Source organism: Pan troglodytes, chromosome 3 (assembly GCF_028858775.2).
Source record: "Pan troglodytes isolate AG18354 chromosome 3, NHGRI_mPanTro3-v2.0_pri, whole genome shotgun sequence".
Classification (NCBI taxonomy): domain Eukaryota; kingdom Metazoa; phylum Chordata; class Mammalia; order Primates; family Hominidae; genus Pan; species Pan troglodytes.
In genome coordinates this window covers 99,906,432-99,927,319 of record NC_072401.2, presented here as the reverse complement: position 1 = coordinate 99,927,319, position 20,888 = coordinate 99,906,432, and the positions used below count along the sequence as shown (strand labels likewise).

Genomic DNA, 20,888 nt, shown 5'->3' with positions numbered 1-20,888 from the left:
AAGGAATCCTAAAGGTCATTAAGGCCTAATTTCCCATCCACTTTGGGAATCTTTCCTAGAATGCTGTTGACAGAGGTTCACAGCATCAGCTCCCCTGTTGGGGAATCCCGTATTTCTCAGGGCAGCCTTCTTTGGTTCATTGAACAGACTTGGTGGTATTGTTACCGGGGGTCCTTGTTCTTAGAGCTCCCAAGATGGTGGCGGGCCGCTTCCAAAGTGGCGGCAAGCCTCTTGTTCTCTGACCTGGGGTTCTTGGCCTCACGGATTCCAAGGAATGGAATCTTGGGCCATGCGGTGAGTGTTACAGCTCTATTCAGCTCAATTAGGATGAACCCCGGGCACTTAGCCCGCGCAGGAACAATGGCGAGCCTCTAGCCCGATTAGGAGTGGCAGTGGGCACCTCGCTGGATCAGGAGCACAGCGGATACCCTGCCGGATCCGGAGGGGTGGAAGTCAGTGGTAGCGTCTACAACGACGGCAATCAGCAGTGGTGGACGGCAAGTGAAAGCTCAGTTCGAACCAGAACAAACACAGACCAGAGAGTGTGCAGTTTGCAAGATTTAATAGAGTGAAAACAGAGCTCCCATACAACGGGAGGGGACCCAAAGGGGTTGCCCACTCCCTGCTTGAATGCCTGAGTTTATATCTCAATCATTGTCCCTCCCCCTGTGCTCTCAGGCGATACATGATTTGACTATTTCTTTACCTCCTGCTTTAGCCTAATTTGTATTTTAGTGAGCCTATTTACTACCTGATTGGTTGGGTGTGAGCTGAGTAGTTACAAGCCCCATGTTTAAAAGTGGGTGCGGTCACCTTTCCCAGCTAGGCTTAGGAATTCTTATTCGGCCTAGGAAATCCAGCTAGTCCTGTCTCTCAGTATTAGAAATGCCTCTTTATGATGGAACTGACATTTCTCTCTGTCAATTCTGCTACTGCTACCTCCTCTTTCTGGTGCCAAGTTAACTGTGTCTTCTTCTCCCATAATTAAGCTTAAAGTCTTTTAAGAATGTCTTCATGTATCCCCAAAGTCTTCTCTCTCTTCCCGTGGCTGAGAAGGTCCATAACCTGAAAACTTCAGGTACTAACATCTGTGGTTAAAGGCATTGTCAGGGGGGAGGCTGGTTTCCTAACAACCCTGGGCCTTTAGCACTGTTGCTTGGATTTTTTATTCTAAGTTTATTTTTGTAGAGAAAGGGTCTCGCTATACTGCCCAGGCTGGTCTCAAACTCCTGGCCTCAAGCAATCCTCCCACTTCAGCCTCCCAAAGTGTTGGGATTACAGGTGTGAGCCACTCCACCCAGTCTGTTGCTTGGATTTTGTCCGACTTCTCTGGCAAGTTTTTTCTCAGCATCATTTGTATAGGTGGAGAATTTGGTTTGAGTATTTCTGTGTTTTCCTTCAACCTTTTCCCCCTGGAGTAAATATTCATAGTTCACTGCTTGGAAACCCAAGAAACAAAATTGGATCAAACCTTTGGTCTATGCAGACTTGTGAAGGGTGTGGTTGCCTTCTTTGATGTCACCTCAGAAGTTAATGAATACAACCTCAATCCTAACTGCTTTAATAGCCTTTCAACCATTTGTCTGTGACATTAAACCTTAGACTTTTTAAAATTAGGTTTAAGTTTTACATTTTAAGAGTTCTTTATTCCCCATATACATTCTGTTCTTAATATCCTATTATTGTTCGTAAGTTGACACCCCCCTAAAGGAAGAAACAGACAGAAAAATAGAACAAACGAAATATGCTTCTCCAAATGTTCCTACCTACAACCTTTAAATGGATTAAAACTTAAAACTCCTAAGTTCAGATGTTGCTTAGTGCTGACTGGGAAGTACTGGGAAGCAAGTGTGTGGCCCCTGCTTGGTACTGAAATAGACATTGTGTACTGGTTTCAAAGAAGCAATGGCGTCTGTCACCTTCAGCCCATCACCAAACTGCTCTGAGTTCCATTTCCCGCAAGTATAAAATCAGATGATTGCTTCCTGTTCTTACAGGTTATTGGGAGTGCTTTGAAAACAATTTTTTTTTTTTATTATTAAGGCTTTACAGCAAACTATACTGTGATTCTCTGGAGGTATTTTGATTTGAGAGTACCAAACAACTTCAATAAAATTAAAATATTGGTGATATTGGCTGTTTAAGGCCCATGCACATCCACAGTTTCAAAATAATCTTGTAACATAGGTTCTGGGTGGTATTTGATATGGTATCACACATAAGGGAAGAGGGGATTTCAGTAAAGAAATGTCATTGTTTGTGGAAAAATGAAATTACTCGAGGTCCGTTTGGTGTTCTTGTGGAAGAAGAATAAGACTTGAAAGTGAGGAAGTAACCTTTGATTTGTAAATCATTTAAATTTCAACTCAAAGGGGGTAAGAAATACCCCAACAGCAAGCCACAGAACAGCCACCAGAGCAAACCACACAAGGCTTTTGGGATCTCAGCCTTATAAAGGTCTCCCATGGAGCTCAAGAGTAGATCCTGAGGTACGATATTTTCTTGGAAAAAAAAAACTTGTAGGTGTTTGTAGCCGGGACCGGGTGCTGTGTTAGTTTTCAGCTTCTAGCTCGACCCTATTTCCTGAGAAATGCCAAGGGCTTTGCAATAGGCATTTGTCTAACTTCTGCGTGAACTGGGTCTTACAGAAGATGACCTCCCCCCTCTCTGGGGGTCGGGGGGGTGTGTGTTTTTTATACATCTGTCTTTTTTTGTTTGTTTGTTTTTACTGGAGACCTCTTATATTTGCAGACACTGAAACCAAAGGTAACACCACGTCTTCTCCTTACAGGGTCTAATGACAGTTTCTTGGGCTCTTCTTTTCTTTCTTTTTTTTTCTACATATAGTTTTCCCAAAAATATGAACACATTTAGACGTTGGAAAGAAAGCAGTTTCCCTCCCTCCTTCCCTCCATCCCCCCTCCCTCCCTTCCTCGCTTCCTCCCTTCCTCCCTTTTGTTTCTCTCTTTTCTCTTTCTCTTTCTTTCTCTTTCTTTCTCACTCTTTCTCTTTCTCTTTCTTTCTCTCTTTCTTTCCTCTCTTAAGTATTAATCACATACCTGATAATCAGATGCCCTCTGAACGTTTTCTTTGGGAGGGGAAAGGACAAATGCGATAATCTTTACATGTTGGAAAACTGACCCCACATCCCGGTGCCTTGTTGTGTGTTCTTTTCTGCTCCCAGGGAGTTCTGTCCAACATCTCTTCCATCACCGATCTCGGCGGCTTTGACCCAGTTTGGCTCTTCCTTGTGGTGGGAGGAGTGATGTTCATTTTGGGATTTGCAGGGTGCATTGGAGCGCTACGGGAAAACACTTTCCTTCTCAAGTTTGTAAGTATTCCACTCTCTACTCTCAGATTGAGAGCCAAAACTTTACCTTCCATCAGGAGGTCACCCTATCTACAGGCAAGACAGTGAGCTGTACCAAAGGCACTGGCCAAAGTAGGGCCCAGGTCATTATTTTCTTTTGAGAGAGCTCTCTAGCCCTGATTCCCAGTTGTGCCTCCTTAATAAGTACACCACCACCCCCACCGCCCCACCGTGCCATCCATGGAGGTTTTGTGCATATATATCACAGACTTGGATTCCATTCCCTAAGATATCTTTGGGACTAAGGTAGGTATATATATATATTTTCTTCTAAGTGATTCCTTCCCACCGTTTTAATGCACATAGTAAGTGGGGAGCTGTGCAGGCTGTTGGTTTGGAGAAACCAGGCAAAAGCACAGTGACTGTGGCCTGTCCAGATTAAATCTGTTAAGCAGTAGGTTTTGCTAAATATGGAGAAACAGTAAAAGGTAAAGCTTCTTTGTCCTTAGCTGGTACAGAGTTCTCCTTTGTAATTTTTAGATGTGGTGCGGTTGGTGTGATCACTGTCTGAGTGAATGTTTGTAGAGGAGAGGTTTCACCAGGGGGTTCATTGGTATTTAAAGTTAAAATAGAGAATGAAAAGTGAAAGCCTTTGTGTTGGAGACTCCTTTCAAAGGAGAAGAAAATGGCATGTGCCGTTTATGTATCTTATGTAGGGTTGTTGAATGTAGCCAAATGTGCCTGTCAGCATGGAGCTTGGCACTCTGATGGGCGTCTGAATCATAGCTCTCTATACGAAGCATCCATTCCCCTTTCTAAGAACAGAGAAAGGATCCAAAGCACCTACCTTCATTTGCTGAGGAAGGATGGGGATGGTGGAGATTTCTAGAGAACAGTTGTAGTGTAATATTTCCTGTTACCACAGTTATTCCCAACTTTTGTTGACACATCATCATCCAGGGACATTCTCATTAAAAAAAAAAAAAAAAAGCATATCCAAGAAGTAGCCCAATAGTCATGTAATGTGTGATTCTCTTCCCCAGCATTTCTGCCACATCATCCTCCAGCGTCTTTTCTTAAACATCCCTGAGAAGAGGGTACACGGTGTGCCCCACCCAGGGCAGCCCATTTCTGAGCAGCTCTGTCTCGATGAAGCTTTTGGAGGCTATTTAACCTGAAAATTAGCATGACTTATTCTAACAAGGAGAACCGAGGGGTACCTGGTCTTACAGATAAGTTCACAAGCAGCTGGTTCTCTCTTGTGGATACATGGGACCACAGTGGCTGTAGCTAGTTTCCTAAGACTCCATCTGCCTTATCTGCCAGATCCCTCCTTTGCCACACACACACACACACACACACACACACACACACACACACACAGTGTCTCTCTCTCTCTCCCTCCCTCTCTCATACACACACAACCAAATGCTCCATTCTTCACCTATTCAGAAACCTGGGGAGCCCCCAGGAGAGCTCTGTCCCTGATTGCCACCTGCCAACCTGCCAGTCTTCTTGGCTTGAGGCATCTCAGTGCTCCAGTGCTCAGCTCACCTTGCCAGCTTTCCTGTAGCCTGATTGGGTCCTGGTCATACTCATCTGTTGCCACTATTTCATCAGTTTTGGCCTCCATGCCCCAAAATGTGGGATCCTTTTTTTTTTTTTTTAGATGGAGTTTCACTCTTGTTGCCCAGGCTGGAGTGCAATGGTGTGATCTCGGTTCACTGCAACCTCTGCCTCCTGGATTCAAGTGATTCTCCTGCCTCAGCCTCCCGAGTAGCTGGGATTACAGGAGCCTACCACCGTGCCTGGCTAATTTTTTTATTTTTAGTAGAGATGGGGTTTCACCATGTTGGCCAGCCTGGTCTCAAACTCCCGACCTCAGGTGATCCACCCGCCTCGGCCTCCCAAAGTGCTGGGATTACAGGCGTGAGCCACCACACCTGGCTGGGATCCTCTGAATTGTATTTTTTTTTTTTTTTTAGCAAAGATGGGGTTTCACCATGTTGGCCAGGCTGGTCTTGAACTCCGGACCTCAAGTGATCCACCTTGCTCAGCCTCCCAGAATGCTGGGATTACAGGCATGAGCCACTGCACCTGCTCAGTCCCCTTAATTGTGATTTACTTTAATATAGTTTCATTTGTAGTGGTGGCCCCTTTAATATAGTTTATCATTTCTTACAGTTGAAGAGTCCAGTGTTAACTGAACAGGCAGAAAACTACACATTTCTCTAAATCAGCACCTTAATTTATAAAGTCTCATGTTGGAAATGAAGAGAATAGTGTTGTTTCTTGGCTTTTAAGACTTGGAAAATATCTTAAATGGCCTCTCTCCATTTAGGACAAACAATAAAAACTTGCCTGGAATAATCTTCGAACAGGAGGTATGAGATAAGTAGTAAGTAAACGTCCACAGGACTCCAAATAGCTCTAAAGATCTGATTCCCCTAGGAGACTTGCTGAGGGAAAATCTAGGAACTAAGATACTGCAAAATGGAAATAGACCTTCTTGGTTGACTGAGGCTCTAGGGTGAAGCCTGTGAGTCAGTGTCTGCACCTTTGGAAATAGAGGAAATTAGCTCAACAGGGCCTGGGGCATGTAGGTATCTGCCAAATATTTTATATGAATTGAATTTGGACTCAATTTTTGGTATGTATATTATGTAACATGAAGAGAAAATTTACCAGGGGAACTGGAATATGCACTTAACTTTTATGGAGGTGAGAACAAAAACTGAATTAAAATCTTTCCCTGACTTGGTGTTTCCTGTGTATGCTCATGTATGCTAGCTATAATTTTGTCATTTCTGTACTGTGATAATTCATAATTCATATTTACATGCTTAAGGTGGGGCCTAATACAGGGCAGGGAGTTATTTACACTGTAGGGTAGGCATTGAGCAGAAGTGGTGTGATATTTTTTCTGTCCATTTTTCTAGATTGGGGAAAGTTTAAATTGAAATTATTGGCATCACTGATGATAATTAAGAACTGTTTAAATTCCATTTCTGGCGAATTCATGAAGGATATATAATCAGGAACTCTAGGGAAACCTGAAGGGCTGAGCTGGAGGGTCTAGAATTGGGGCCTTAACCTGGGAGTCCAAAAACTTTGCCAAACACTTATTTCCACCTTCCACTCCTCCTCCCGTGCCCACCCTCACAGAGCAGTACTTGGCACCCTAGACAAATACTGCCAGATCTACAGACATCTAATGTCTGCAGATACCCACTCCCTGCCTAGCCTCCCTAATCACATAAGACTGGGACATCTTTGAAGGCAAGGATACCCCTTGTTCTTACTCATCCTTGTTTCTGCAAAGCCCACCTATCTCAGGGCCTGACTCATTGTGGGTCATTCAGTAGATGTTTGCTGAATGAATAAATGTTTTTTGTCTTTTGTTCTTTTAATGAGTAACTGCTGTTTCCTTTGCACCTCTCCCCAGTACATTTTTCCCTTGGCTGGCAGCTCCTTGTCTGCTTGCTGAAGATAGAACCGCAGACCACCTGAGCACCCCCTGCCTCCTCAGCTGCTCACTGTTCTGCATGTGGCCTTCAGGACCTCTGCCCAGCAGTTGTGGCCCATGTCACCCTCTCTGCTGTTGTCACCAGAAATTTACCCACAGTGTACCCTCTGGTCCTTCACAGCTCATTTCTCATAATCTATTTTAACAACAAAGTTTGAGAAGGTTAAGAATACAGGATGGTAGGAGGTGGAAAAAACAGTGGGCGTGAGCAGTAAGTCGATATGACTAAGCCGAGACTCTTCTGAGTCTTCTAGATGGAAGGGGAATTTCTCCAGAGTTACGGGCAGTTACCACGTTGCCTCATGGTCTTGAGCCCCTCTTTTAAAACCCTTGTTGTCTACATTAAGCGGAAGTCTCCCCTTGGCTGCATTTTGATGTCACTTAAAATGTTGCTGGGGCCCATGCTTCCTAGAGGAAGGCAAGCACAGCTAGCATTCCCAGGAAAGCCCTCAACTCAGGGGTTTCATTTTGTTTTTATGATGGGAAATAACTTTCATTTCGCGGTCACTGCCCACCCCACTACTTCCTCTTTGACCCCTTCATCTAAGATGAACACATCTGTTATTTTACCCTGTATAGCAGGTGCAAAAGAGAATTAAAATGGTGTCTGAATCCATAAAAGGAATATATTGCATAGAGAATCAAGGCCACAGTAACAAATGACAGGCGATCTTAAAATATTGGAATAATCTATCTTTCAAGTTACAGAAGCTTACTAGAGATAGGGGCAGGTCATTGTTACAAGCATCTGGCAGTACATTAATCATGAGAAATTAATTAGGCCTTAATGTGGGTCTAATGAGAAATTCTTATTATCCATGTTTGCTTATGGGCTTTGTTGGTTAATTATCAAATGGAACACTAGAGACCCTAAAATGTGATTATAAAATGATTTTTGAAAGTCCTTTCTTGGAGTGTAATATTCTATTAATGAATCAGCAGAAACTGGAGATTATCTGCTTTGGAGATGTATAACAATCCAATGTAATTACAAACCTGTTTAGAGAGGAACCATTTAGCTATATATGATCAAAATAGCCCTTATAACTGTTCTCTGTGTATGTGTCTTTTGTCTTAGTTTTCTGTGTTCCTGGGAATTATTTTCTTCCTGGAGCTCACTGCCGGAGTTCTAGCATTTGTTTTCAAAGACTGGATCAAAGACCAGCTGTATTTCTTTATAAACAACAACATCAGAGCATATCGGGATGACATTGATTTGCAAAACCTCATAGACTTCACCCAGGAATATGTAAGTTTAAAGTGGTTTGTTTTCAAGTTGAAAGTTCTCTGAACGATGACCCCGGTGAATTTCATCCCTCCTGGTTTCTGCATCTGCCAGCTGGAAACTACCTGACTATTCTGCATGGGTGTTTGTTTGTTTGTTTATTATTTCCCGACTTGCTCTGTGACTTACAGGATTTGTATTCTAAATGGAAATGTCCTGTTTTCACTTGTTTCAACTTCTGTTAAGTTAGAGGAACAAAGAAGAAAATGCTTGAGCAAAACGTTATAATCATGGCTGTCCTTTCCTATTTGCATTTGAGGAACATTGTTTTGCTCCGGGTTTAAAGTTTTCTTTGGTTATTAAATATGGATTCTTTCTTATCCCTTGCCCCCTTTTTTGGTAATCCTTGATATTTCACAGCTCATAATAATCTACTTATCAACAGAATAATTTGCCACAAAGTTCCTAAAATGTGCCTATCCAAATATTATTATTGCACATGCAGTTAAAAGCAAAAGCTTAGAAACTCCTAAGTCCTAGTGGCTTCTAACAAGTGAAGAATCTGTGCAGTGGAATCCGGGCCACTCCCTCCTATCCCTGAGCATTGGAGTCCAGGCCACTCCCTCCGGTCTCTGAGCATGCCTGTGAAATGGCTCTTTCAGTGCCAGCAAAGCAGCAGATGTCCCGTTTCACTCAGAATGCAAGGGACCAAAAGACACAGGTCTAGTGCCAAAATCTGAAAAGGGACCCTGGGCTCACAGGACCTTGACCTATTTCCCCAATAGCAAAATGGAAATAATACTAGCTACTGTCTAACTCACAGGGATATTATGACACTAATGAGACATACGTGTTTTTATATTAGGCTAAGGTGTTAGGGTCCTACAAACTTGCAGGTCTTTATATACCTGCACTGAAAAGTCGGGTAGGCTGAGCTTGGACTTGGACAGCGGTGTCTGTGGCATTCATGTATATGGCAGGACCAGAGGGCAAGCAGAAGCCCAGTGAACAGTAGCCTTCTTGGGGTTGGATAGTTGTCTGCCTGTGATGAAAGGAGGCAGCAGCCATGTTGACACTCTTTATGAGGGAGGCCATCCCCTTCCTTAGGCACTCAGGACTGAGCCAGGTTATGTGGTTTTGTTCAGTGGCAGCAACATTTCATCCTGGAGTAAGCTGCCCCTTAAGTGGGAAATTAAGCCTTGATTCATGTCCTCAGCTGATTTCACTGTTTTATTAGGTCCTAATGGGTGCAGGCTCCCTAATAATCCCTTTCCTGGCATTATTCCTGACTGGTTTGCATGACACATTGATGGAGCTTTGTGGACACACCTTGAAATGCACGACCCAAGCCCTGGAAGGACCATGTTGTCTTGGGATGCTGTGTGCTTTAAACGGAAATACTACAGTTTCATGTGATTTTCTTTTTGCATCATGGAATGTAATGTTTAGAAGTAGCTGTTGGTCCAGAAAGTCTTCAAATGGTTGAGGCTTGATATTTATTTAACTCAGAGAAGTAGAGAAAGTGCATCCCAGGGAAGTGAGGAAGGGGCTTGTGTAGTAGCCTTTGACTCAGGCCCCATTTAAGAACCACTGAATTTAACCGCTTGTTTTAATATATTTTAATTGGAAGACTGACTTTTTAAAGTTGAAAATGTAAAACACATGCACTTGTTTTTAAACAAACTCAGAGTAGAAACAAATATGATGAAAAGTTAACCTCTAAAATTTTTGGTGGTAATGGATATATCAACTATATATCCATTGATTGTGGTGATGTTTTTGTGATGTATACAGATGTCAAAATTTATCAAATTGTATACTTTAAAATGTGCAGTTGATTGTATGTCAGTTATACCTCCATTATTGCGGGATCTGGCCAGCAGCCTGCAATGCAACAGGGCTCTCTCTGTTCCCAGGCGGATCGGCAGGTCGAGAAAGAATAGACACACACAAGATAGTGAAAGCTGGGTCCAGGGGGGTCACCGCCTTCTGGTCACGCAGTGCCAACAATGCACTGGATATACCAGAATTTATTATTAAGTTTAGTGAGGGTGGGGGTAGGTTAGTGAGGGATTTAGGATCATTTGATTATGAGGTGAGATGGTCACATGGGGATGAAGTAATTCTTTAACATAACATCTGTATGCAGAAGTACAGTATACAGGGATAAGAATTTACAATATAGTGTATGCATCAGTAATTTCTAACAGAGCCTTAAAACAGAAACACAGTCTTTCCACAACCTATGATTAGCAAGATATTAATCAGCAGTAACAGTTGCAGCAAAAGCCAGTTACAAACAATCCATAGAAACAGGACGTGAAGCTACACAACCAGTTAGACCAGAAATTCTCAGAAGGGAGTATGCCTTAACCCTAAAGAGGCCTAGAAGAGCCGTGGCAAGATGAGGGCATTTATAGCCCTGTCTTATACATATGGACAGGTGCCCCTCATGTGTCTGTTTATAGGCTCTCCACAAAGGTCGCATTCTATTCCCAGAGCTATGAACATCTGCTTTTCTGGGATAGGAATCTTGGTGATGTGAAACCTCCCTGACTGCACATCCATTCATAGGCTCTCTGCAGGGGGAAGCACATCACGCACTGTTGGCTCATTCTGGCAGTCCAACCTGGCATTGTCTTTACACAATCCTGCATGCAATTTTGTATTTACAATAATCAGGAGCATTTCATCTTTTATTCCATAGCAATAGTTTCAGGGGGTCTCCCTGCACTCCATAAAACAAAACAGATCTTTAAAAAACTATTAGAATGTAGAGATCAAAACTTTGAAAAAGTAAGCCTATAGGTAGCCCACCCATAACCCCAGTTGCCTCCTTCAGTCACTACCACTGTCGTTAGTGTCTTATTTACCCTTCTAGAATGTTCTTGTTTCTCCTTCTAGAATGACGTGCCCAAGCCAAACAGATCTTGTTCTAACTGAACCCTGCTGTACAGCTGCTCTGCCCTTGTTCCACCTAACACCACAGGTCTCATCAGTTGTTTAAATCACATGCCAACACATCCCTACAAACCTTCAGCCCTAATTAATTTGGAAGATTTTATATGGGCCATTTAGGTTCAGTTTGGCTTAAAAATAAAGTCTGGGACAGAAAAGAAGGTCAGAGCTGGCAGAAGCTGGTGTCGTTCGGCGGGTGTGAATGTAGGTGCCTGCTTGCCTCCAAGTTGGGATGTTCTAATTCTTTCCTGTTTGCTCTAGTGGCAGTGCTGTGGGGCTTTTGGAGCTGATGATTGGAACCTAAATATTTACTTCAATTGCACAGATTCCAATGCAAGTCGAGAGCGATGTGGCGTTCCATTCTCCTGCTGCACTAAAGATCCCGCAGTAAGTGAATGCCAGCGAACTATTGGCCTACTCTGTACATCATGCCGGGAGTGTGCATGGGACGAGCAGAGTGATTTTTTGGTTGAAACCTCTTCTTACCTGGTTACTCCTATTTGTAGCTCCTGTAGGGGGTTATAGTGCTCAAATCTTCCTAGGAGGAGTAATAATTGCTGGCATTAATTTAGCAGTGTGTGCTGGTTCCTATTCTAAGCCTTTATGTGCGTTGGCTTATTTAAGTTGGGCACATTCCTACTGGCAGATACCACCATTACCCTCTCTTTTCAGGGGAAGAAATCAAGGCACATGAGGTGTAAGTGACTTTCCCAAGCTTGCACTGCTAGCAGACAATGGAGTGAAATATGAGACCCAGGCAACTTGCCTGTATCATCTGTTAGCCTTTCTTCATGAGAAGGGCAGGCTCATATGAGAGCTCTCTGCATTGGTTTGGGGTTAGTAACCCTTTTCTTTTTGGCTTAGTTCTAGGGGAACTATTAGGAGTAGGAGGAGAGTTTGAGACCAAGATAGGCCTGGACTGCTGTGTAGGAAGACCACAGCTGCCTGGACTCCTGAATGTCATCATGACTATAGTCATGCAGTTTGCATTTTATTATAAAAAAGAATAAAATATAAAATCTATTTGTAAGTCACTCACTTTTGCCACAGGTTTGATTATATTTTGTGTCAAATCGTGCCTGGTATATAGAATGACTTAAAATGCAATTCTTAAGCCAGGCATAGTAGTTCACACCTGTAATCCCAGCACTTTGGCAGGCTGAGGTGGGAGGATCCCTTGAGCCCAGGAGTTAAAGACCAGCCTGAGCAACATAGTGAGACCCCATCTCTACAAAAAAATTAAAAAATTAGCCATGTGTGGTGGCACACACCCGTACCATCTACTCTGGAGGCTGAAACAGGATCACTTGAGCCCAGGAGTTTGAGGCTGCAGTGAGCCATGATCATGCCACTGCCCTCCATCCTGGTGACAGAGTGAGACCACAATTCTTAAAAAAAAAAAAAAAAAAGGTAACTCTCTAGTGTTAGAATGACAAACATGAGAGGTTACTCCACGCATCTCTGTGTGCTCCTAGCTGCAGAGCCCTTCTGGGACTCCTCAACTGTTCTCTGGCCCTGCAGTCTCCAGATGTACTCCCCAAGGCTCGCCCTTACCCCTCAGAAGCAGAGCCGAGTGGGTGCTGATGAGCTCAGTGGAGATGCTCCTTCTTATGGTGGAGGCTGTGGGGCTCTTAAAAGGAGCTATGGTCTTGGAGTGGAAAAGCAGAACTTCCCTGCGGGCTTCCCCCAGGGGACCACCTCAGCTGTTTCTCTTGGTCTGAAAGAGGAGACGAAGTCACTAAGGACTGTGCTGCCCCGCCAGCTGCCCTTCCCACCAGCTCAAACCTCCTCTCCCTTCTGAGGAGAGCCACATGGCAGCAGAGTGCACACTCAGAGCTTGAGGGGCTCATCCTGGTGGCCTTGCACTGGCCAGCGGGTGCCGCACAGTGCGCCTCCTGTCACCAGTTCCTGTCCCACATTAACACTCCCTTGGGAGAATTCTGTATTCTCAGAGGCATTAATGCTTCCCCTTTCACCTACAGATCCTCTGGGCAGAGCTAGCTCATTCCTTGCGCTCTAAGCTAATAAAATCTGCCCCACACCCTGCAGAGGAGGAAAATAAACAACCCGAAAAAGTGGAACCATGTTTCTGATCAGACCCTGTGATACGTCAGGTTGTCTGTGTGATTATGTGGTCGGGGCCTTGTTTTGTTTTTTAATTATTAAAAGCTCATTGAAAAACAATTTAAGTAACATGGAAGTACATAGATTAAAAAGTAGCAGTCCATCCAAAAGAGCATACATGAAGATTTACTGTGCCCTTTATGTTTTTTATCTGTGTCTCCAGTTCCCTAAATCCCATAAGCTTCTTGAGGTTGGCACCACTTTGAATCTTGAGCCTCCTGTGTGATAGACTTGCTGTCTTTTCTGATATTCCCCAAGCCTTAGTTTTCCTTATTTGTAAAATAGGGCATATTTTAATACCTACTTCTGAAGATTGTCGCAATAATGACATGGGATCATGTATATAAAGTGTTTAACATAGTGCTGCAGTCTTTGTGCCCAGATACACATTTTATTACTAATGCGTAACAGAAGTCTTCTGCTCATTTCTAGGTGGGCTTTCTGTCTAATGAGTAAATTTCACTTTTCTCTTTCCTTTCTTCACCAGGAAGATGTCATCAACACTCAGTGTGGCTATGATGCCAGGCAAAAACCAGTAAGTGGAATCTCATGTTGTTGCTTAGCACAAAGGGTGTTGGAGGAGCTTTGGCCTGTGCCTGGTGCTCTATCTGTGACAATGTGCTTTCCTCTTCCCTTGTGAAGGAAGTTGACCAGCAGATTGTAATCTACACGAAAGGCTGTGTGCCCCAGTTTGAGAAGTGGTTGCAGGACAATTTAACCATCGTTGCTGGTATTTTCATAGGCATTGCATTGCTGCAGGTAAGATAAGGGTCCTTTATGGATATCACAGGGAAATAATGCCCTGGGAGAGCCCTTGCCAGGATCGGAGCTTTGCTTAAAAACCTTGATTGTCATAGTTTTTAAGACACATTGGAGGGCGAAGAACAGACCTAAACGATTTGGTTTGTGTTTTATTTTATTCATTTATTTATTTATTTATTTTATTAATTTTTTTTTGAGATGGAGTCTTGCTCTGTCGCCCAGGCTGGAGTGCAGTGGCGTGATCTCGGCTCACTGCAAGCTCCGCCCCCCAGGTTCACGCCATTCTCCTGCCTCAGCCTCCCGAGTAGCTGGGACTACAGGCGCCCGCCACCACGCCTGGCTAATTTTTTTGTATTTTTAATAGAGACGGGGTTTCACCGTGTTAGCTAGGATGGTCTCGATCTCCTGACCTCGTGATCCGCCCATCTTGGCCTCCCAAAGTGCTGGGATTACAGGCGTGATCCACCGTGCCCGGCCTGATTTGTGTTTTATTAAAGCTCTGAGTTTAGATACTGCTATCATGAAATACTTTAGGAAACCTTGTCTTTTTCTAAGATGGAGACATTAATTAGATCAGTAGTTGCCTGCTGGCATTCCATCGTTTACATGGGCTCAATAATACTGCATTGTGGCAACTGAGTCAAACATGCATAGTTAGAAGTAGATCTCAGTGGTGACGTTAAGGTTTTGGGAAGTTTCATAGAGATGTCATACCCCTTTCTCTCCCTAAACTACCTTGCCAAAGTGCTAGTGAAGGAAGGGAGCACCCACTTTTCCTCCTGGCCAGTCTTAAGAGCTGGACTCTTCATGTTGTTGGTGTGATACTTTCCAAAGAGCACATAGTTGAAACAATTTAAAGAAGACCTAAGTAAATATAAAGATATCCTGTGTTCACAGTTGCAAAACTTCATATTATTACGGTAACAACACTCATCAAGTTGATCTACAGATTCAGTGTAATCCCTATCAAAATTGTAACCACCTTTTTAGCAAAAATGGACAAGCTGATCCTAAAATTCATATGGAAAAGCAAGGGACCCATAATAGCCAAAACAAATTTGCAAAAGTAAAACAAAGTTGGAGAATTCACACTACCCAGTTCAAAACTTAGTACAAAGCTATATAGTAATCAACATAGTGTGTACTTGAGTAAGATTAGCCATATAGAGAAGTGGAATAAAATTGAAAAATCAAGAAATAAAACCAGGCCAGGTGTGGTAGCTCATGGATGTAATCCCAGCACTTTGAGAGACCAAGGCAGGAGGATGGCTTGAGCCCAGGAGTTCAAGACCAGCCTGAGCAACAGAGCAAGTCCTTGTCTCTACAAAAAGTAAAAATTAAAAAATTAGCCAAATGTAATGGCACATGCCTGTGGTCCTAGCTACTCAGCAGGCTGAGGTGGGAGGATTGCTTGAGCCCAGAAGGTTGAAGCTGCAGTGAGTTGTGATTAGGCAACTGCACTCTAACCTGCGTGACAGAGCAAGACCTTGTCTCAAAAAAATAAGAAAAAAATATATATAATTAAAAAGAAGAAATAAGGCCGTGTGCAGTGGCTCATGCCTGTAATTCCAGAACTTTGGGAGGCTGAGTCAGGTGGATCACTTGAGCTCAGGAGTTTCAAAACAGCCTGGGCAACATGACAAAACCCTGTCTCTACAAAATATACAAAAGTTAGCTGGGCATGATGGCACATGCCTGTGGTCCCAGCTACTTGGGGGGCTGAGGAGGGAGGATCACTTGAGCCTGGGAGGTTGCAGTGAGCTGAGATCATGCCATTGCACTCCAGCCTGGGTGACAGAGCAAGATCCTATCTCAAAAAAGAAGAAGAAATAAGCTCGTACATATATGGTCAGTTGATTTTTGACAAGGGAACCAAAACCATTCAATGGGAAAGAGCAGTCATTTCAACAAATGGTACTGGGAAAAGTGGATATGCAAAATAATGAATTTAGACTAACTCACACCATATGTAAAAATTAACTCAAAATAAAGCAAAGACCTAAATATAAGAGCTAATGCTATAGAACTCCAGAAGAAAACATAGGCATAAATATTTGTGACTTTGGATTAAGCAGTGTCTTCTTAGATATGACATCAAAAGCATAAGCAATGAAACAAATGTAAATAAATTGGACTTCAAAATTTAAAACTGTGCTGAAAACGATACCATCAAGACGGTGAAAAGATAACTCCTAGTATCTAGAAAATATAAAGAACTTTAAAAAGTCAACAATAAAAAGACAAGCAACTTAAAAATGGGCAGCCAGGCATGGTGACTTGTCCCTGTAATCCCTGCTGCTTGGGAAGCAGAGGCAGGAGCCTGCACTGAGCTATGATCACGCCACTTTACTCCAGCCTGGGCAACAGAGCAAAACCCAGTCTCTTAAATTATTAACAAACAAACAAACAAACAAACAAAAATACGGGCAGAGGATCTGAACAGACATTTCTCTAAAGATTAAAATGGCTAATAAGCACATGAAAAGATGCCAACGTCAGTAGTCATTAAGGAAATGCAATTCAAAGCCACATATTTCCTACTCGTTAAAGCGGTTAGAATAAAAAAGACAGACAATAACAAGTATTGGCAAGGATGTGGAGAAAACGAAACCCTCATATGTTGCTAATGGAAATGAAAATGTTGCAACCTCTTTGGGAAACAATTTAGCAGTTTCTCAAAAGTTAAATATAGTGCTACTGTATGAGTCAGCAATTCTACTCCTAGAGGAGTACCCAAAAGAATTGAGAACGTGTTTACCCAAAAACTTGTATGCTCATGTTCATAGAAGAATTATTCATAATTGCCAAAATGTGAGAGCAATGCAAATACCCATCAACTGAGGAGTAGATAAACAAAATGGGGCATATCCATGCCATGGAATATCATTCAGCCATCAAAAGGAATACATTAATAGTACATGTATATGAACCTTGAAAATATTTTGCTACATGAAAAAGACAGTCACAAAAGCCCCATATTATATGATTCCCTTGATATGAAATGTCCAGAAGAGGCAAATCCACAGAGGCAGGAAGTAGAATAGTGGTTGCCAGGTCTGTAGGGATGGTGGGATGGGAATGACTGCTCACAGGTACAGGGTTTCTTTTTGGGGTAATGAAATGTTCTGTGATTAGATAGTGGTGATAGTTGCATAGCTTTGTGAATACACTAAAAGCCCCTGAATTATACACATTACAAGGATGCTTTTTACCACATATGAATTACATCTTAAATTTCAAAAATCAATGATTTAAAAAAATGGGACACAGTGGCCAGGGAAACAAGTTACGAGTGTCACTGTTTCACTCACATTTTCATCCTTTCTCAGATTTTTGGGATATGCCTGGCCCAGAATTTGGTTAGCGATATCGAAGCTGTCAGGGCGAGCTGGTAGAGCCCCTGCAACCGCTGCTGCAAGACACTGGACAGACCCAGCTTTCGGGACCCTCCCGCGTGCCGAACTGATCTTCAAGCTGCATGGACCTAATCACAGATGCAGCCTGCAGTCTCGCCTAATGGAGCTGCCATTAGGGGAGTGTAAAACTGGGAAATGCTGCTCACTGACAGAATTAAAAAAGAAAAATAACCAGTATGAAAGTCGTTGCGCCGTGAATCTCTACTGTAGCCATGAATTTATGGACAGTTGGATGCTTACCAAAAAAGAAAAAAAGGGAGGGTAGGGGGCCCAGATGTACTTGAATGTGCAGAAAATACATTCTTGTCCTCATCTTCCGTAATTGGAGGGCTGGGAGAGGCAGCTTTGCTCTTCACCACACCTTGGACGGACCACCTTCTGTTCCATGGCCTGAAGGAGTGCATCTCTTCAGACTCAGCCCCTCACCTGGGAGGGCAGTGGTTTGTGGGCATCCCTCCATGTACATTTTAGGAAACACTTGCAACTCTCATCTGAAGAAGAAAACAACTCATCTTTGGGTTCAGATTTTGTGATGGTATTCAGCAAGTCACTTGGGCGAGCACACTTGGTCTATCCTGGAAAGTCTCCTTATAAGAGAAGTTGTGTATTTCATGTGCACCGAGCAAGGGCATTGGAAGACGTCATGAGGCTGTATTTTAGCAGGACTGATCGTTTTTCTAAGTAGACCTGAGCTTTGTTTATCAGTGAAATTCAAGGAGAAAATGAGGTTAATGAAGAGGTATCAGTTAAATATCCCCTTCTTCTCACCCTGCCAAAATTAGCAGTTGGATTTTTGGAAGCTCTGGAATATTCTGGGTCATTTTGTTTTGTATGTTTGTTGTTTTTCGTCTTCCAAAGGTGAAAGCTATGATACAGTTCCACTTAAATTTTAGTGTTTTCTTACTCAGCTCAAGCATTAATTTTTGATTAAGTCTTAATCTGCATGACCTGTGAATCTGAATCCATCATCTCCCTTTCCTGCCAGCTTTTCTACAAACATTGAAATATGTTATTTGGTCAGCACTTATTTCCTAGGTTCACAGCCTTGGGAGGTTGTGGCATGTCCTCCCAGTCTGGCTGGGAAGAGACCAGCTGTACCATCCAAATGCTTCCCTGGTCTTGATGATCTCTTCCAGAGTCTATCTGAGTGGCCTCTTCTGCACCCTCCCCTTCTTTCTCTTTGAATGGAATTAAACCCAATTTGGAAACAACATTGACCCAGTCAAAAGCTTCTAATGGTTTCTTTTTCTTCCTCCAGTTTTAGTTTGCTTTTATTAAAAAAAGAAAATAGTGCATGGCCATAGCTCCTTCAGTTCTCTTATTGCAGACTAACCATCAGGATGGTATCAAAGCACAAATACTTTGGAGGGGAATGCGTTGAACTGGGGCAAGTACTCTGTAACACAAAGTGGGAAACCACTTCCTGGTGCTGCCGCTCCTGCCCCCACTTTAGGTGGGAGGGACGAGTTTTGCCCTCTAGATTTTAATCCAGCTGGTGGGTCCACCGGATGTTGCCCTCCTGGGGAGCAGATATCAGTCTGTGGAACGCTGGGAAAACCACAGGCACATTTTTCGGTGCGGACAGATTTGCCAGCACATAACTGGGCAGCCAGCTAGAATACTTTGTGGAAATTAAGCGAGGTTTTCCATTTCAGCCCCATGGTGCATGGTGGTGGCCGATGAATGTGTCAGTCTGCTCAGAGAAAGGACAAAAAGGAAATTATTTTCAAAACTGTGTTCACTGTTTGGGTGTGTGTATGGCTCTGCATGTGTGTGTTTTTGTCTCTGTATAGGTAGAGGTGTTCACATCTTACTCCGACTGTAAGGTTGTCTTACTTCATCTCTGCCCCCACCACAGTTGCCATTTTGTAATGTCCTTCCAACATGGAGAAGACACGAGCTCTCTCCAGTTGGCATCATTTGTCTTTTTTGTTGATTGCCTCATTCTCCAGTGAACTCCATCTGGCCAGTTGATTCAGAATCAGGCAAGATCCCTGCCCTTTGGCACATCCACTGAAAGGCCAAACAGCAAGTCCGAGTGAGTTTTAAATATTAATTAATCACCCTTTATTTTTTACACTTGAGAGTGATTGTAATAAAGGCTGTCATTAATAAACTTGGTTCTACCTTACATGGTGTTGTGTCTTTCTTCATTACTTCTTTCTTGAAATTGTGAAATTTTCGAATCCAGTGGTTCTCAAACTTTAGCAGGTGTCAGAATCACTGGGAGGACTTGTTAAAATACATGAATGCATTTGCTCCATGCCCATAATTTCTAACTTAGTAGGTCTGGGGTGGGGCTGGAGAATTTGTATTCTGATAAGATCGTAGGTGATGCTGTTTGCGGCTTGTTTGGGGACTACACTTTGAGAAGCATTGCTCTGATCCAGTTTTCTAGGAGGGGAAACAGAAAGGTAAGATTTTGTAGTTGGGAAGGGAAAGGTTCCTTTGTACTTAAAAATGCTGACTGACAAGACACAGAGGCCAGAGCCTCGTATGTAGGAAATCCCTGCCCATGAGGTCATCTGCTGGTTACAATCACTTGGGGACCATGTGAAATACAGATTCCCCAGACCTTACCCCTAGCAGTTCTGGAGTGGGAGACAGGGTAATCTATGTTTTAAAAGCTCCCTTGAAAATTTAATGCCTGGTGGGATTTATGACTTATGGGCTTAGATAAATGTTGATAATATTCACAACCTTTTTTATAAGAAAATAATTTCTCATAGTCCCTTGGAGCTGGAATCTTAAAAACCCATTAGAGAAATGTCAGCTTAAATGTCTTTCATTGTGAATTATCACTGCAGAAGAAGACTTCCGTCGTGAGAACTGATTAAAGACTTTTTTCAAAGATCAAATGAAAACAAATTTTAAGGTTCATATAGCACATTTAGATCCTGACAACATAGTGTCAGACTTGTTCAAGAAACATTTTGCCTCATAGCTCAGATATTTGAAACAACGTTATTTTGATTTTAAGGAAATTTATCAGTGATGATTGGAGATGGCCAATCCCTGCTTCTTGAGTTTTCTTATTGTCTACATTGGCCCTCTTTGCTTGTTGCAAACTATAAGCCAACAAAGGAAAAAAAATGACAGCTCAGAAGTAAAAGGATGCTTTGTCTATAAAACTCAAAAACTTCGAGGAAGTTTCTTCAATGTGTAGAAGGTAGACTTTAGGGGAAGTTTATTAAATTTCTCTTTATTTCTGTTGTTGGGCTGGTTACCACTAACATCATTGCTTCTATAATTTCAAAATATACAGTTTTTAAACGTGAACTCAGGAATTTAAAAATATTTTGCATCATGAAGTACTTAAAGAAGTGCATTTCCTTTGTTCTTCCTCTTCCTTCTCCCAGGGAGTAATAAACCTGGACTTTTCTTTCAGCCTTCTTCCTGCCACAGGTCCCAGTTGTCCTTTCCTCAAGGGGATCCTTAAAGTGTCTCTTGGAGGTTTCTTGTGCAAAGTGATCATTCATTTCCCCGTGTTTGTGTGGGCAGGAATGGAGTGATTTTGCAGTTTCGCCTGTTTCCGGCTGGCTTGGACAGGCGCCCTGGGAAGCCTGT

At 42.8% G+C, this 20,888-nt stretch overlaps 1 protein-coding gene across 3 annotated transcripts in view; it reads left to right on the top strand.

Annotated features, from left to right (window-relative positions):
- TSPAN5 (tetraspanin 5) overlaps nt 1-19,452 on the top strand; it is a 180,670-nt gene extending 161,218 nt beyond the window's left edge. For 2 of the 3 annotated variants that reach the window (XM_001165628.8, XM_009448054.5), the window contains 6 exons: nt 3,185-3,331; nt 7,915-8,085; nt 11,281-11,406; nt 13,631-13,678; nt 13,786-13,902; nt 17,235-19,452. In XM_001165628.8, the coding sequence (XP_001165628.2) occupies nt 3,185-3,331; nt 7,915-8,085; nt 11,281-11,406; nt 13,631-13,678; nt 13,786-13,902; nt 17,235-17,300 (675 nt within the window). In that variant the 3' untranslated portion in view covers nt 17,301-19,452. The remainder of the gene's footprint in view (nt 1-3,184; nt 3,332-7,914; nt 8,086-11,280; nt 11,407-13,630; nt 13,679-13,785; nt 13,903-17,234) is intronic. The other variant, XM_009448055.5, reaches the window with a different exon arrangement.
- Nucleotides 19,453-20,888: the final 1,436 nt, after the last annotated feature.